The sequence below is a fragment of the Sparus aurata genome, chromosome 23, assembly GCF_900880675.1.
Source record: "Sparus aurata chromosome 23, fSpaAur1.1, whole genome shotgun sequence".
NCBI classification, from domain to species: domain Eukaryota; kingdom Metazoa; phylum Chordata; class Actinopteri; order Spariformes; family Sparidae; genus Sparus; species Sparus aurata.
Window position 1 is genome coordinate 14,566,669 of NC_044209.1, and position 17,452 is coordinate 14,584,120.

General features: G+C 41.2%; 1 protein-coding gene and 4 non-coding genes across 7 annotated transcripts; all 5 read right to left on the minus strand.

The window, feature by feature from the left end:
* Positions 1-248: 248 nt before the first annotated feature.
* Positions 249-17,296, minus strand: LOC115575248 (transportin-2-like). Of its 3 annotated transcripts, none has more exons than XM_030407127.1 (26): positions 17,145-17,296; positions 15,481-15,580; positions 15,140-15,215; positions 14,558-14,707; positions 14,167-14,273; positions 12,378-12,511; positions 11,965-12,046; positions 11,705-11,827; positions 11,319-11,437; positions 11,104-11,164; positions 10,832-11,003; positions 10,483-10,635; positions 9,416-9,641; positions 9,048-9,219; positions 8,189-8,275; positions 7,506-7,613; positions 7,257-7,415; positions 7,069-7,156; positions 6,770-6,868; positions 6,109-6,144; positions 4,744-4,839; positions 4,554-4,629; positions 4,350-4,449; positions 4,184-4,258; positions 3,341-3,489; positions 249-3,115 (listed from the first exon to the last, which is right to left on the minus strand). In XM_030407127.1, exons 2-25 carry the CDS (start codon positions 15,577-15,579, stop codon positions 3,382-3,384), a joined length of 2,706 nt encoding a protein of 901 aa, XP_030262987.1. In that variant the 5' UTR covers position 15,580; positions 17,145-17,296; the 3' UTR covers positions 249-3,115; positions 3,341-3,381. The 3 variants fall into 3 exon arrangements, with proteins under 3 accessions (XP_030262987.1, XP_030262988.1, XP_030262990.1); XM_030407128.1 differs by having other exon boundaries at positions 17,069-17,247; XM_030407130.1 differs by lacking the exon at positions 6,109-6,144.
* On the minus strand, positions 9,777-9,845 carry LOC115576457 (small nucleolar RNA U54). The gene has a single exon (XR_003982864.1). It is a non-coding gene; the product is annotated as a small nucleolar RNA U54 (small nucleolar RNA).
* LOC115576458 (small nucleolar RNA U54) lies at positions 11,539-11,608 on the minus strand. Its single transcript, XR_003982865.1, has one exon. It is a non-coding gene; the product is annotated as a small nucleolar RNA U54 (small nucleolar RNA).
* LOC115576446 (small nucleolar RNA SNORD41) lies at positions 12,264-12,330 on the minus strand. Its single transcript, XR_003982853.1, has one exon. It is a non-coding gene; the product is annotated as a small nucleolar RNA SNORD41 (small nucleolar RNA).
* Positions 15,705-15,772, minus strand: LOC115576445 (small nucleolar RNA SNORD41). The gene has a single exon (XR_003982852.1). It is a non-coding gene; the product is annotated as a small nucleolar RNA SNORD41 (small nucleolar RNA).
* Positions 17,297-17,452: the final 156 nt, after the last annotated feature.

The following is a 17,452-nucleotide window of genomic DNA, read 5'->3' on the forward strand; positions in this document are numbered from 1 at the left end:
TATATAAAAGTAAGCAACAAAGGGCCTAAAATTAAACATTCCACACTGGTCTATCAGCACGGTAGTCCTGAAAGTCCATTGCAGAACCAATTTTAAAAAAAAGCTGTTATTGATAACATTCAGCCACTTATTGTGGCAATCCATCTGCCCCCCTCCATAGCATTCATGTCAAAACGCCACAAGTATCACTTTGGACAGCCTTGTTCCCAACAGTTTATACACAGACACAAAATTCAACTGACACAAAGTTTAATAGAAAAAAAATTTATTTTCCCCTATTCACAAAAATTAAATAAAAAGGGATACATCTGATAACATCCCACCTGCACCACAGTTGAGCAAAAAAAAAAAAAAAAAAGGTACTACATCAAATTCAATTGCCAGCCTTGATATCAGATTGAAACAAAGTTATGAATTACTTTTCCACATTCTTCCCAAAAGGTATGCACCAAGCACTGACTCTCCTTCAGTCCAACCACAATATTAAATTTGACATAATCAAATGGTCCGCTATAAAACAACGAAAACAAATAATTCTTTAAATAAAAAGAATAAAAAGGAAAACAAAAAAATAACTTTTAAAGTCCAAAACAATTTGTGCACTGACGCACAAAAAAATAAAAAAACAAAATAAAAACAAAATAAATAAAACAAAAAACTTTCACATGAGCATAAAATTAAAAAATAAATGTTAAAAAAAAAATACCTGTGGACAACCTGCATTTAAATTTACTTCTGTATATAGCTCAGTGAATCACAACATAGCGAGACGTGGTGAAACTTTAATTCTTTGTGGTTCAGGAGCTGCATTCTTCTGAATGTTGTAATGCAGGCTGAACTAGTCAAGCCTGCATTACAAGTGGCCACTTCATATCTAAATGCTTGCACACATCAGTAAAACTTGTGCTACAAAAAAAGAAACTCCAAGTGACACTGGTTAAGGAAAAACCACACATCAAATCTTACTCTATAAAATACATAATTATTGATGTGGGCTGATATTCAGGAAAACGTTATCTGGAAGGGATACGTTTTTGTTCTTTCCCCATTAGTCGCAGTCTTTATTTCAGGAGATTTCTCAGGCAAATGTTGATACTTTCAGTGGCCACATCAACTCAGGCACAACTCAAGCAATGGCCTGGACATTACTTTATCGAAGGGCTGGTGCAAAGTTACATCTAAGCAGTACTCACGTACACACCTTAATAGTAAAACACCAACAGGCAAACAGCCGTACACACTTCAATTACAACCGTCCACTATGGACAATGACTAACAGATAAAGCTGGATAAAGACCACCACTCTCTCACGTAAGCTAACCAGTGTCAAGGGAGAACAATTAGGACTCTGAGTCAGTGTATTCCCAGGCATATCCTACACAGTATCAACGGGTGAATATATGGCACAGCAATCACTAGTTTGATCATAAGCTGGAAAAGTACCTTATTAGTCCAGCAGTGAATTGCATTGCCTTTGACAAAGCTCTTAAGGTAGATCCCTCCAAACGGACCCAATATAAAACGACTATAAAAGAAAGGAGCAAGACTTATTGAAAAGCATGCAATGTTTATGACAAGGAGAAGCCTTGATGGCTCAAGCAGCCATCATTTAACAAAGAAAAGCATTGATGAAAAAGATAACATATGGATTGACAGGTGCACTGGGACATGGATCCAAAATACTGTAATTCAGATGTCTCCCTCCTCTTAAATCCTATTCAATCCATTTTAGGAGCTACATTATAAAACTATGTTAAGAGGCCTCAAGTCTTACCCTAGTCATTTTACCATTGCTTAACATTATCATCAATATGCTTACTTTAGCAAGCCATTAACAGTCCTAAAATCACTTATCAAAAAAACTATATCTCAAGATCAGTATATTATTACTGTGTCTTACATTTGAAATTCTAAATTTCTTGCAAAAGAAAAAAGTGCATTTTTATCAGTAAGAACCAATTCATTCTTGTAGATGTCTTATCGCTCTCATTAAGTCCGTTTTGCACATACTCTCAAACGAAGCAGCAGCAGCAAAGAGGATTCTCAACTTGCCTACAGTATTTGAACGCTTGTTGCAGTGAGTGATTCTCCAATCTGACATCAGTCGATTCCTGTATTAATCTACCTAAAGTTGGTCTTCACACACACAGCCTCTATTAAACTATAGGGACATTGATTACACAATATGTATGAATGGGAGGACAAAAGAACCAAGCACTTACTGCTTCAAACTATGGCAGCCTCCCCATGCTGACAATTTGCGTAATAAATCAAGTGAGCAACAAGACAGACATTCACTCAAACATGCGTCTCTTAAGAGGTGATCATATGCCATGCAATAACTTGGTACTGCGGTGGTAAAACCTTAGAGGACAGACCGACTGCATCTTTTTTTGGCCTCCAGTTAGGGGAAAAAAAAGAATTTATGAATCGAGAGGACTTCAGCAACCACGGGAAGAGGAAGGAAATTAAATTCTGCTAAGTGTACATGTGAAAAGAGAACAAGACCCATGTATATGCACACAAAATGGTTTTTGCAATTTCGCCGTAAAAGGTGCAAAAGATTTGTGCACATTTCCTGCAGTTACATAGTAAAAGCGTCTCTTTTTTGTTTAGCCTCTGGCACGAGCCTGTTTAAACACATCAACATGTGCAAGTCATTCTACGGACTACGTGCATTGTGGTATTTGGGACTGTGGCATCCTATGCTGGTTCAGATAATTCCTTTATATGTACCCACCTGACACTCCCCTCCCCCTCCCAGCTGTCTCCTATCTTAACAGAATAATTAAATCAATGCAGGGAGGTCAAAGCCAGCCCCTAATTTTGTCCCCGCCTACCTAGGGTTCCCTGCGGTGCTGTTGGCGAAAGACACTTTTGAGTGTGTTGGATTTAGTGAGGCGTTTAATCCGAGAGGTATATGTATATCCCCAGTTTACCCTCCCACACCCACCACCCTCCTCCCACCCTCCCTCACAGAGACACACAGGGCGCGGGGGGAAAGGGGCCATCCGCTGAGTGGAGGATCAAGGCCAGTCTCATCCCTCCAGCGCTCGTTTCTTCCCACAATCTGGGCAGTGCAATGGGATCCCCAGTAACCCTCCCCTACATTAACCTGCAGAGAAGACAAAAAAGGAACAAAGAAAAGGTGTTAAAAAACAAACAAATAAACACTCAGTGGAACACTCAAGAGGAAGTATTGTCCGAGAAAAGTCTCACTCTGGATCAGAAAATGAATTTGGGAACAAAATGTATCATTGTTTATCAATGAGCTGGGTGTTTCATCATTTCCAGAAAGGGGTCTGGGGGCGTAGGTTGTTGAGATGTTTGATGGACATACCTAACAGGTTGGTGTCCTGCGTTGACCAGGGGATGGTAGAGTTAGACACCATAGCAGGCTGACAGGCGCTCCTTCAACAGAGGAGGAAATTGCTCCGAGAACTGCTGCCAGTTCTCTTCCCCAACCTGGTCCTTGAAGCCATGCAAGATCTTGGAAGGAATAACAGAGAAACCATCATGAAGGCAGAGTAACCTTCCACATGGTGGAACTACACCTCACTACTAGTTGTGAACCTGGCTGTTTTTTGTTGTTTCTTTTTACAAAAGTGGCAACCCTACAAATGAATGTAGGTAACCACTAGTCAGTGGCAGACAGTAAATTCATTCAAGCACTATAAGTACAACTCACATGCCTATCTACAATTTTGAAGTACTGTATTCCAGTATTTGAAATAGATATTATTCCTTTATTTCCAGTACATTTATCTGACAGCTATAATTACTAATCATTCTAAGATTATACATCCATCATACAGTATATAATTATATAAGTATCTTATGAACTATGATATACTATACAAACCATCGATGTCTAAATCACTTTTGCTGCACATTGGCAATTTACAACACTAGGTAATAATATTCACTAATACAATGTTTTATTTCCCAAATTGCTTTTAGGCACACCTGCGGTCCCACCGAGACAAAAAGCTCTATCCACACTTCTCAGATTCAAAAATCATCCACACTATGAAATCAGATTTCGAATGTCTGATTGGTGATCATCACAGAACGTGGTGAGCCAGAACTAAACTAGCAAGCTAAAATAATCACAGGGCCATCCATCAATGTGTTTGACAAGATCAAATCAGTGATGTGGAAATACTTCAGATGAGGCACTCACCTTATAAAACATGTCCCTCAGGTCATCCTTGGGGTTGACCCAGGAGGCCACAGCATCACAGAAGAAAATGAAGTCCTGGACAGATTAAGAGAGGACTTGTTACTTCACTACACACTCCCTCTCTAACCCCTGTATCCCCAAACAGCTTTAAAGCATATAACCTCACCTGAACCACTCCTGCAGGGTTGACGCCAATCATCACACAGATTCCCCGGAAGGCAGAGTCCTTCTCCTCATTATCTCGGATGTTCCTCAGCGATGTGCACCTGAGAAAAAGAGAGACAAAAGTGGAAAAGTATTCATTCATCTATTCAGTTGCTAGGGGTCTCGTCTAGATATTCAAATGGTAAGGTTCATACGTGTGACTCACCATGGTCTAATGAATTGCTGCAGCTGTGGTGCCACTTCCTGGGGACAGACGTAACCTAGTCTGCCAATCGTAATGGCTGCAGAGGGAGATCAATCAAAAGTTACCATAAGCCTCCCAACATGACCAACAAATGCTCACAATGTTTTAGACACAATCCCAATTTGTTCTGTGCACGTGTGATCGTGTGTACCTGTGTTTTCCAGCAGCGTCTTGGGTGTGTTTGGTCTATTTATGATCTCGACCAGGTGTGGCAGAACCATGCCTACATAGGGCTGCATCTCTGCACCTATAGACATACAACACAGAGCGGGTGCCAAATATCAAATATCTGAGGAAAATGGGTCACTTGCAGTGTGGATGATTCATGGTTATGACTGTCAAAATGTCACAATTTGATGCCAATCAGGCATCAGACTCAGCCTGCTGCCTACTTTCAACCAGTAAGAGGAGGACAGAGAAATGATACAGAAAATAAATGAGCAAGAACCAATTTTTTAAAGTTTTTTTCCTGCCATTTAAGTTTGCCTTAAGTTTGCCTTTGAGGGGGGTGAAGGAGGAGGATAATTTCAAAGTCGCAAAAAACTAGTGTATGAAGAATGTGGAACATCTTGAGGCTTAAATGGGCAGCTGAAAGTATGAGTGAGCATGAATAGTTAGACAAGTGTAAAGAGGATAAGCTACAACCCTAGGTTAACCTTGTATGAAGAAAGAGCTGAGTGAGTATGAATGATGGCTGGAAGCTAAACTGCATAGTTGGCTTTACTGTGTATGAAGCATTAGCCAAAGGAAGTTAAGAATTGTAAAAGTGAGAAAAAGGGATGAAGGATGCTAAATGAATGCGAGCTTGGAGCTAAACAGCATTCCATGACTAATGGCTGCGAGCTAAACTGCACAGTTGGCTTAACTTTGTATGAAGAATTAGCTAAAGGAGTATTAAAAGTCACAAAGTGGGAAAAGGGGTGAACGAAGCAAATATAGTGTGAGCTGGGAGCCAACCTGCATCACTGGCTATAAATTGAAGTATGAATAATTAGAAAATTGGGAAAGAGTAAAATTCTTATAAATAGGACTATGTCTGTGTGTGCCTCAAAATGCAACAGGTGTTGAAGCTATATCGGTTTTCTCGAGCTGTGATCAAAGGTTGCCACTGTGATGTCTGGATGGTATCTGCCGTTTGACCCCTGGCTCAGACAGTTCATTTCACGGGTGCACCCGTCACACTCTTACTGCTGCTGCAGAGCTCAATACTGAATTTGAATGAAGCTTCTACATTGATATGGAACAAGCTGAGTGTCACAAATGCTGTGGAATAATTGTGTGCGTAGAACATAAATTGTGAATGCTTTTAGTGTTAACACCAAATCTCAGTAACATCACCAAATCCTTTAGCAACCAGAAACGGTTGAAATAAACGGCTTTTCAAAAATCCTTCACATAACTTTCAGTTGGCAGCTTGGAGGAGAGGGGGTCTGGGCAAATAGGAGGCATGTCTCAACATCTCGAAATGAATTCTCTTTTTTCATATTGCAGTCTTTGGTCTAAAAGATACGCTCACCAGGACAATTCGTTGTTTGCTCCTTGACACTTGTGCCTGTAAGGAGATCACACAGAGTGTCACTAGGGTGACTGGATCATGGACAATGGCTTGCCAGGCGTACATGCATGCATGCACACACATGTTCACACTATGAGCAAGCATAATGGCTTCTGTTACGTCCAATGGCACAAGTTTTTCAACAGAATATGGGGTAACAACACACTGTAAGCCACACTTTCACAATCAGGTGAAGTCTCCCAAAATCCAAAATCCTAAATGCATAATGTCGTCTCAAGAATGTGTACATGTCTACAGCTAGAGACAGCCATTACAGCAGGAGGGGACCAGAACAACGCCCTACATAGGGCCAAGAACCCCAATTAACGTCAAGGGGAAAGACAAATGCAGTGTGCTTTGCACCAACTTGCAGATAAGTTTGCATAAATTACACTTTATCACACATGAGCATCCACCATAAACCTGCATGCAAGCAACTGTACCCCCTACAGCATAACGAGGTGTACAATGTCTGGATCAGAAATTATTAGGAACAAAATGTATCATTCTGTGTCAATGAGCTGGGTGTTTTCATCATATCCAGATACAGGGCACTTATTTTCAGTGAGTGCAACACATTTTTTTTTTTTTTTAAATTAAAAAAAAATGTAAAAACACTCACCCATTTGCATGGAGATCTCGCCAATGGCCCAGGTAGCATTGTTACACACGGAGATAAACTCTGGGTTCAGGTTGAGCCCCAGGATTGGCATAAACTCAGCTGGGGGAAGGGACATGGACATGCCATCAAATCACTTGCGCACACACAGGCTTTGTAATCACCAAAATCAAAAACATTGAACCATCTATGGCTACAACTGGTATTAGTCAGTGCTGACTGGTAGTCAGTAGTGGACAGGTGATGTAATTCAATGTCTCTGTGGCAGAGTTACTCAGGGCTCTGATAACACACACACTCACCAATGCAGGGTTTAACATGGAGGAAGCATGCCTTGGTTAGATCGCCCAGCAGAGCGAAGGAGCTTTGTCTCACCTCAGGCATAGTATCCTGGAACACAAATCACAACCCTTAATGTTATACTTGCACGGTAAATATCCAACATCCATAAAATTATGGAAAGAAACTGCAAAGCACATTCCCTTTATACCTGCATGCACTGGAAAAGCAGTGTCATGATGTTAGAGCGGGCCACTAGCTGTTCCACATGACCTCCCAAACCCTCAGCCAGGCCGCTCAGCAGGTCCAAGGCCACAATCATAAAATCCTTGTCAGGAGCCTCATACTGGTCTGGATGCTGGTTGTACATCTGTACAAACATGACAGACATATGTCACCTCTTAAGAAGGAGAGCTAAATAAACAACATATATATAGTGCGTGTTTGTTTGCTTCCTCACCATCGCCTGAGCTAGTGTCTTCTGTACTAGTGTGACACAGCGCTGATAGACAGGCTCACAGTAAGGCAGGAACCCACTCTGCAAGGCGGTGGCGACTGATGACAGACACTAGAGGAAATACACATGACTGTTAGGAAAACAGACATGCTGTTTTCTGGGATTGTCTGTGAAGTGCCACAGAAGCAGTCAGCAACCATACATCATTGTTTTTAGATGGGAAAGAATCTTTAAAAGCAACCATAATTCTTTACTCTGTTGTTTCAGTGTGAAAGAATTACATTTGTATACATCTACATACAACTATTTTGCCTAGAATATGTTCAGTCAAGTTCCAAGAACCGCAATTAATGGCTACGGGAGACCCAAAATGCACCACTTTTTGTAAAGGTACACACATTAACCTGCTTTTAAGCACTCAACATCCCAAGTAGCATAAGGCATGTGCTATCTGGATCAGAAATATTAGGAACAAAATGTATCATTTTGTGTCAATGAGCTGGGTGTTTCATCATATCCAGATACTGGTTAAACACTGAGAGCTTATGCTTTTATTCATTTATAAATTAATGAAGGAAAAAAAAAACAAAAAAAAAAAAAAACACCTCACACACACAATTTGGGTCAGTGTGCTAGGAAAATGTACCTCCTGTGGGGCAATATTGCTTTAAAAATGAACTTCTCACCTCCAAAAGTGGAAACAGGTCCTTGTCTTCGTCCTTCAGCTCATTCCACTTGTTAATAAGGGGGGGCATCAACTTCTGAATGTACTCCTGAGAAAAAGAAAACTGTAAATCCATTGCCATGGAAATATCTCAATTATGACATGCATCACGATCCGAACGTGGAAGATTCTGGAAGATTGTCCGGCCTCAGCTGCGCAATAAGTTTACGTTGCAACATTGCTACCATGCATCGAACTGTTACTTTTGTAGGAGCTATGATGGACGGAGGCATCATAAACATCCTTCGCCAGAAGTCATCCATAGAATTGGTCAATCAAGAACCACAACAGATCTGCAGACCACTCTCTGTAAAGGTACGCATTAATGCACTGCATTAATGTGCACAACATCCAAAGTAGCATGAGGCATGTGATATCTGGATCAGAAAATATTAGGAACAAAATGTATCATTTTGTGTCAATGAGCTGGGTGTTTCATCATATCCAGATACTGGTTAAATATTTTTAGTAAAAAAATAAAAATAAGTATTTGTAGACTCCTGCAGAATGATTATTGGAAGGACTCCGAATACATTTTTAAATGATGAAAAATTAGCCGTGTGCATATAGATCATTGACAGCTGAATCACAACAGAATCGTGAGGCCAGTGAAGATTCGCAACTCTAGTAAAGCCATACAGTTTGTTTAAACACAAATGTTCTTTTTTTGGCCAGTTAGATAAGATCATCCATCTGACAAATAAGAAAATAAGAGTATCATCTTATCATACACTCTTGGCAAAGGAAATCCCAAAAAATACTTATGTTCGTGAAAGCAAGTTAGTGTACAGGTTACAGTTCAAAATGGAGCAGGTGCTTACAGGCTGATTGAGGTGGTGACCCACTGAGTCTGCCAGAGTTCCTATAGCATCATAGAGAATAAGGAGATTCTTATGCTGGTACTTTCCGAAGGCAAACACCAGCGTGTCCAGGATAAAGCTCAGGTAGGGGACGAGCTCTGTGCACGCCTCCTCCTCCAGAGTTGCAAATGCACTAAGAAAAAAAGATGGAGCACATGAAGACATCAGTGTTTTACATAAATATGGTTGTGACATTCCGGTACTAACAAATGCTGGATGGATTTGGATCAGAAAACAATATGGGAACAAAGTGTATCATTGTTTATCAATGAGCTGGGATTTTCATCATATCCATATGAAAAGTAGAGGAGGAATGTGAAGCTGCTCACCTGCAGGCAGCCTCCTGCACTCTCTTATTGCCGTCCAGGATGCGCTTAAGAAGCTCTGTCATAAGGGGTTTGAGGTAGGAGTCGGGAGGCTGGGAGACCACCCAATGTGCATAGCGACTCAGGGTCCAGCAGGCAATGGAGCGCACCAGGGCCTTTTTGTCACATAGACACTGGATGAGGTGGGGGATCAGCTCTGGAAGGTAGGGCACCATGCCCTGCATGCAGCCTGAGGCATGGAAAGAGAAGGGGAAAGGAAGTTATAAAGAGCATGTAAAAAATAAATAAAAACAAAATAAAACAGAATCAGTTGGGATGGAAATATTACTGTTTGTACAACAGCATAGCAACACAGCTGCAGCACATCTGGATCAGAATATAGGAACTATAGGTATCATTGTAAATCAATGAGCTGGGTTTTTCATCATTTCCAGATGTGGGATGGGCTTAAAAGTCCTCCAAATTCTGAGTGGAGTGAAATTAAATATGAACATAGTTTAAATCTTCTCCCACATCTAATTAGCATGGTTGTACAGGAGGGCCACAGCTGATTGGCGACGCAGTTAACGTGTGCTAAGCATGCAATGAAGGACTTAAAAATTCAAAGGGTTCCAGTATACTTAAACAGAAGCCCTAGTCAGATGGTTGAAAAAAAAAAAAATGTGTAGAAGGGCTTTAGAAAGAGCAACATTTACTAAATTTAGCCCCATTAAGCTACATCCGCCTAAATTTTAAGTGGGTCAGTGGAATACAAAGTGCTCACTCCAGATGGCTCATTACAGCCTCTTTGCACTGTCCAACAACAACATCTGTACCAAGTGTCTGGCTTCACCCTAGACTATTTACTCCTATGTGGAAACATTTGCTCTGGTGCAGGTGGGGATCAGCAGAAATGATACTCAGATTTCAATGCATCTATTCAGCTTTTGTGACCCTGTGGTGCAATATTTTGGAGGTGGTCTGTGCCAGTCAACAGACAATTCAGTCAAACAGGGACTGGATAAAGCCAAGTTTTGACATCTCTAACAGAACTAGAGTTGCCACAGACACCACAGACGTAAGAGTCTTACCCTCAGCTATTGCCCCCAGGACAAGGATGCCAGACTCTTTTATTACCCAGTCAGGGTGGAAGAGCAGGCCTTTCAGGAGCGGCAGGAGGTGGGGAAGCAGCTCATCACGGAACACATTGGCCAGCACGTCCAGTGCTGCAGCTGAACACTTTCCTGCATCAACAAAAGAAAAGCCCAATTACAATCTTCATGTGCAACCTACAGAGGAGCATAAAGACTGGAGATGAAATGCAATGGACACTAGGTGGATTCAGACATATATAATTGATAAAAACAGTCTACAAAATGTCTCCAGAATGCCCCTTCACAGATTTTGGAAAGTCCTTAACTGCACTTCTCCATCACTTACGCAGGTTCCAGTCAGATAGTGTGTCGTCATCATCGTCATCATCATCCTCAATGTCCTCACCCTCCTCACCCTCCCCTCCTTCATGCTGCAAGGTGACAGTTCGCGACTTGTGGAAACGAGGCTTGATGTCCTGATCACTATCTGGAACAGCCTCGTCCTCCTCAACATCACCCTGGAGACACGCACACTTGACTTCAGCTATTTCATCATATATACTTTTTAACATAAAGAAGTTTTTCTAAATGAGTAGGAAGACCAAAATGAGAGCTCACCTTTAATAGTATGATGTCTATCTCTGAATACTTCATCCCATTTACCAAGATAGGCGTCAGTCTATTTTAAAAAAGGGAGAGAAGATTTCCATGTATGAGCCAATATGAAGGGGTTGATTATGTATTTAATTATCAAACTGTTGTGTTTAGAAAGAATGTATACCAAAAGTAAACGTCTTCCACCATATTTTAAAAGTAATTAACATAGTACTCACTGCACCAGGTGTCCAGACAGCATCTCCTTACAAATGGGTTGCTCTGCTAAAGTCAGCCAAAACTCACAGGCCTCCAGAGCCACATTCTCATCGGGGTCCTGGGTTCTTTGCAGCATGTACTGCAGGGGGAGAGGAAAAAAATATGATTAAGAGATAATATCAAAGAATTAGTTGGCTGTTAGAAGAAAAACTGTAAGCCAAGAGCACAGCAAAGTTTAATATCTGGATCAGAATATAGGAACTAAAAGGTATCATTGTAAATCAATGAGCTGGGTGTTTCATCATTTCCAGATGCACTGGGTGAAATGTGGCATAAATATTCTCCCACATTTAAACATGAACGTACAGGAGGTCTACAGCTGATTGGGAGGTTGTCCAACACTTACTTGGATGATACTGTGCATGTGGGGGATGAGGCGGTCAATGCGGACCTCCAGTAACATAACCAGGGCTCGACACACGTTCTTTCGAACCTCTGAGTCCTCATCTGCTGCCAGCGCAAACAGGCTCTAGTATAGGAGAGAGAAACAAAATGAAAATTCTTTATAATAGGGAGGAAAGAAAAGCAGGAATAGGATGAAGAAGAAAATGGGTTGACAAAAACAACTTTTGTCCATCTGCTATTCAAAAAGAACACATAGCTCACCTCTATAAAGGTGTCAATGTTGTCCATCAGAGCCTGGGCTCTGCCAATGATGAATTGGTTCACACAGGCTATGGCATGGGACCTGCGAGGATAACAGGAACAGTCAATTCAACCACAGAGGTGCTTTAATGTCAAATAAAATGCGTTTTTGTTAATACAGAGAAAACTGCTGGACTATATAATTCACCGTTTCCAAAATAAGTCACAGGTAAAACAGAAAAATGCGCAAAAAAACTTTAAAAACGTCAAATTATTTTAACCGAGTCCTGTTATTAGCATTATTGTGACTATGTAAATATCTGGATCAGACAGTATGAATACAAACACCTTCACAGTCAGTCAGATGTTACTATGCATCACATCCAGAAGGTAACACAAAAACAAGCAAAAACTAGTCAGTTTCTCCCTGGTACCTAATCTTGGGACTGCAGTGCTTGAAGAACTGAAGGAATTTGGGGATCATAATGTTGAGCGGTCTGTTCAAAGCGTCGCTGTCCAGCAGCTCAGACGAGTCCTCGCAGATCTTCTGCAGTGCTCCAAACGAGCCCTGAGACACGGACATACACAGAGAGGCTGTCAAATCAAAACGCAAAACGTACAGGGACACAGAGGAGAGAATGAAACTGCATCAGAAAATACAACCAAGCAAAAAGTACTGACAGCTCTGTGCGGATTGCGCTTTTTATCTCAATGAGTAAAGAAATTTTAGTCACAAATGCAGTCAATCTTTCTCATTATGGATATTTTTACATCCACAACAAATGCAACTAATAAAACTGAAATGTCATCTAAAAATATAAATCGTGAGGCTTTCAATATAAATAACATTTCAAAAGTAATAAATCATTGAATGTTTCTTTACAAGGTTCTGCACACCAGAGATGTTGACCTGAGTCTGGACTTAAGTCACTATTTTGTTTGTTGGCAACTTAACAGAAAATCACGTGAGACTCGACTTGGAAGTTAAAAACTTGTGACTTGGTGACTCGTGCGACATTTGACATTAGGGCTGCACGATTCTGGAAAAAATGTGAATCACAATTTTTTTGCTTAGAATTGAGATCACGATTCTCTGGCATGATTTTTTTCACAAAATGTTTATTGCACTGATGAACTTGAACAAAACAAAAAAAAAAAAACATTGTAGTATGCAGAGCAATGTTTTGTTTTGTTGAAGTTCTATCATTGATGAGAAATGATTTTTACAAAAGTAAAAACAAAAAAAAAAAGTCTCCAAGATGAGAGGGCATCCTTTAATCCCTCATGTTGTACAGTGTTTATTAGGGCTGTATCCTTGGCTAGGTGATATGTGATAGCTGCTGTGGTCAGCTTTCTAAAACGGAGGCATAATATTCCTCCTTTTCCAAAAGCCATGTGACGTGACGTGAAGCTCTAGTTGGGCTGTGAACAGTTGACAACGAATTTGTCTTCAAAATAATAGCTTTACATTGCACCCCATTGGAGTTTAGAACTGGGTTCTTAGCGGGGGGCTTTTAATTTGAAAGTAGCGACCGTTCATAGCTTGCGCTACAACAACAAACTAGAGATCCAGGAGACGCTAGCATCTCCCGGATCTCAGCGGCTGTCCAGTTGCCCATCTAGCAGGCGAGGCGGCAAATCGGCGGAGCAAAACAGACCCTCAATTTGCCGCCCATTGTCTAAAACCGCGGACCTAGCCGCCAAAAGGACGGGCAGATTGGCGGCTTGCTGCCCCGTCTAAAAACGGCTTCTTACTCACTCCTTCCAAACACTCAACTGCAGGCGGGCTTCCTCCACTGAATAACAGGTTGAGGGAGGAGGCAGCGGCAGTGCTGCGTTTGGGGGCGCTTCAAAAAATCCGGGAAGAAAATAGGAGCATTTGTTTGTGATTCAGCTCGTGATATAAAATGCTTCAGAATCGCTATGTGTGGAAATGAGATCACATGTATGTGTGAATCGAGATCGCGATTTTTTTACGATTTTTCGTGCAGCCCTATTTGACATCACGACATTTTATCTTTTCAGTTCACTTCTTTCAGTCTGGCTGTCAGTATATTGCAGTTCAAAAGTGATGGGGAGGGAATTTTTTTATCAAAAATAAATTAACAAAATCAAGCTTTAGTAAAAGCTATTTGGGGTTAGGGTTAGGAACAATAATGATAATAAAATTAAATTTATTATTAAAATTTTTAACAGGTAGCACAAAAAACTAAAAATAAGGACCTCGCAGGTGTTGTAGTCCTCCGAGTTGAGCAAGTTGCAGAGCTGGGGCAGCAGTTCCGGCCATGTTTGTAGCTCTCCCTTTGAGGCAATCGTAGTGATCAGGATGCCTAGAGGACCAAGAGAGAGGACAGACTTCAGACTGATTTATAATTAACAAGACCACGAGCAGTTGCCTTTGCAGCAGCTCTGGATCAGACAGTATGAATACAAATACCTTCACTGGCACTCAGGTCATTTTATGCATCATCTTCAGAGGGTAACAGAGGGAAAGCGGGGGAGGTGTGGGTGTATCGGCTATCTGGATGAAAGCTAGCCCACAAAAATAATTTGTGATGGAAAACAGCCTTCACACCAAACTCCCACACATCGGCCACAAAACACACCAACTCACCGATGGTGGCACGTATGAGCGGCGAGGGGTCGCCGATGTTGTTGAGACATTCCTGCTTGATGAAGTCAGCAACAGTTGGGGGGAAGTTCTGGTAGTGGGCCTTAACATTGTTCTTCAATATCAGACCGCTGAGGGAGCGAGTCGGCTCGTCTGCGGAACAGACCAAAAAAACGGAACAGAAGGTTATTTGAAATATGAGTTTCACATGTTTTAAGATTGTTTGGTGATTGGTCAAATGTATCGCACTAACCAGTATATGTGTGTGGGGCCAGATTAACTCTAGACACAAGTACTTTCAGTCTGTAACTATATATCAATTCTTAACTGTAAACAAATACGTTAACATATTTAATTGATCTAGATGGATTCTAATCGTGCGTTATCATTCGGCTCAACTCCACTGTCTGCCAGATGATGAGCTTATAAACCGTCCACATGTTGAGCTCACCATACACAATGTTATTTCCCTGTGTGACATACAGTACGCTAAGCTTTTAAGAGTATGGTAGTATAGCAGCACCTTCAATTATAAAATGATCTTGGTGTGTTATATATAGCTGAGAGGAAAACTTGGCTACTCACCTTCAGTTTTGAGTCGCGTAAGGACAAAGATGAGATAGTTGTTGAAGTCAGGGAACTGGTTGAGTTGTTCAAGTTTCTAGCAGGGCAGTTAAGGACCATATCACTTGGAGCTTCTAAATGAAGCAATCCTCCATTTTGGGCAACTAGAGAAGAGTCCTCAACTTTGAAACTTGAGAACATTAACAATGAAGTAAACATGGTACAGGTACAACATTAGAACAATACAAGTGTATTTGGTACTAGCATAAAACAATGCATGTCATTCAGAGAGGCACAGTTTAATAAAATATGATTCAACAGCTGTACTATTTGCACCCTCCGAAAACACTGCAGTAGGATACTTGTTGAACAGCTCGCTGTGTGACTGTGTTGGGAGACTGCGAGTCTTTGAGCAGTTGGAGGACCTGCTGAAGTCCCTGCTCATCTGGCTGCCACTCCATCCTGAAAAACACACGATAATAAATCCAAGTATTAATTCTGTTCTATACGCGTTTTCCAGCGTACCCCTCTGCAATTTTTATAGATTACCAAGTGAAATTAAAGAAAAATAGGTAAGCAAGTGGCTCTGGATCAGACAGTATGAATACAAACACCATCACTGGAAGTCAGATGTTTATGATGCATCATCTCCAAAGTCCACATGCATTTATATGGTCAGGGAAGGACACAGTTCATGAACGGAAGCTTCAACACTCAGCTCAACTGGATGAATTAAAATCTTGCATCTGCGATTCCCAATGCAAAAATTAATTTGTATGATAGGATTTATCTTAAGTTTAAGATAACCTTGGTAGGTCCTACACTGCCTTTTTTTTACTATTAAACAGTCACTTCATTACACTACTTTAAAAACTAAACGTAATATAAAGCCACTGCAGACATCACCTACTGCTTTTTTTTTTTAAATCGTATTACCCCATTTACAAAATAGTTGAGGAACAAAGTGCATAAGCTTAGGACTGCATGCAGGAAGTAGAAGGTGCACATGGTGTAAGTCTAAGGTGGGGGTGGGGGGGCACTAGAGTTTGGTAGAGGTAATTTGAGAGGGGGGGTATAACTCGCAGCACCGTTTGGCCTTTGAATCCCAGAATACAAACACCCAAAAATTGTAAATGGAAATCGGCTTGTGGCACAAAAACGAGGACATTAGACAACACGACAGCTAAAATCTCTGTGACCCAGCTTAACCGCTCCAAGTTAATCCTACCCCCCACGCCAGCCGGTCTGTAGGTCTAAGTTTCAGAAATTCTCTGTGCCTCAATACTGCTCGTTTATATTTAAAAACCGTGCTGTTCAGCACGTGGACCCGATGCTCGCGATTAAACCGAGGGTCGCATTCAGCTGCTTTCGGTCAGAGTGCGAGAAAAGTTGTCAGGGAACAAGTTAGCATAGCCATGTAGCAGGGCCGCCTTCCCGGTTCTAAGCTAGCAGTCCGTGTGGTTTACATTAACTAGTAACATGTGACTGCATTAATAGTTTTTTCTACTACAATAAGCCGAATAATCGATTATAAATTATTGGTTGGTTACGCACTTTCCGAAATGTCAATTTGCGGTTGACCCGATGCTACCAAAAGTTGCCCTTCTTGCTCAGGCCTGGTCGACGGGACAGGTCCATGCAGGGTGGTCACAATGTGCCCGTCCGGCAAAGAAATAGTCAAATACCGCCATCTGCTAGCCAAATGAATCCATGTACCAACTCATCCTTTTAGAAAAAGGTACGAGCTGAATGGACATGTAAACGTGCCACCGTTAACATAACGCTGGCAGGCAACATTAGGCTCAAACTTGGTGAACACGTTTTGCAAGCTGGCGTTAGCCGCTAAGCCCTCTGAGCATACTGTTCGACTGACAACGCTAATGCTACTAGCCATGCTAATGCTATATAACGGATACTTGTTTTGATATTCGCTTTATCAGAACACCTTACCCGATGAGGCGGTCTGATCGATGTAATATGTCTGAAATAGTTTGTCAAAGCACAAGCGGACCAATACTATACGTACAATATTGACTTGAAAGTTGAATTATCAGTACTAGGCCGCTCTTCTCCCGTGCTTCGTAGCGGTTCTTCTTGTTCAAATGAGCACGCCGACTGAAATTGACCTATGGCGGCTTCCGTTCAGTACACATTTCGCCAACTACGCGAGATTACAGGAACCCCGTTTCTTTTTCTCGTCACATACCGTAATTTATACAACAATTACCATCGGAACAAGACAGGTATACAAACTAAAAAACCAATAAGAACGATGGATTAAATACAGTTATAAAATATAGAAATGTCTACAGTATGTCGTTTGCGTATCCATCA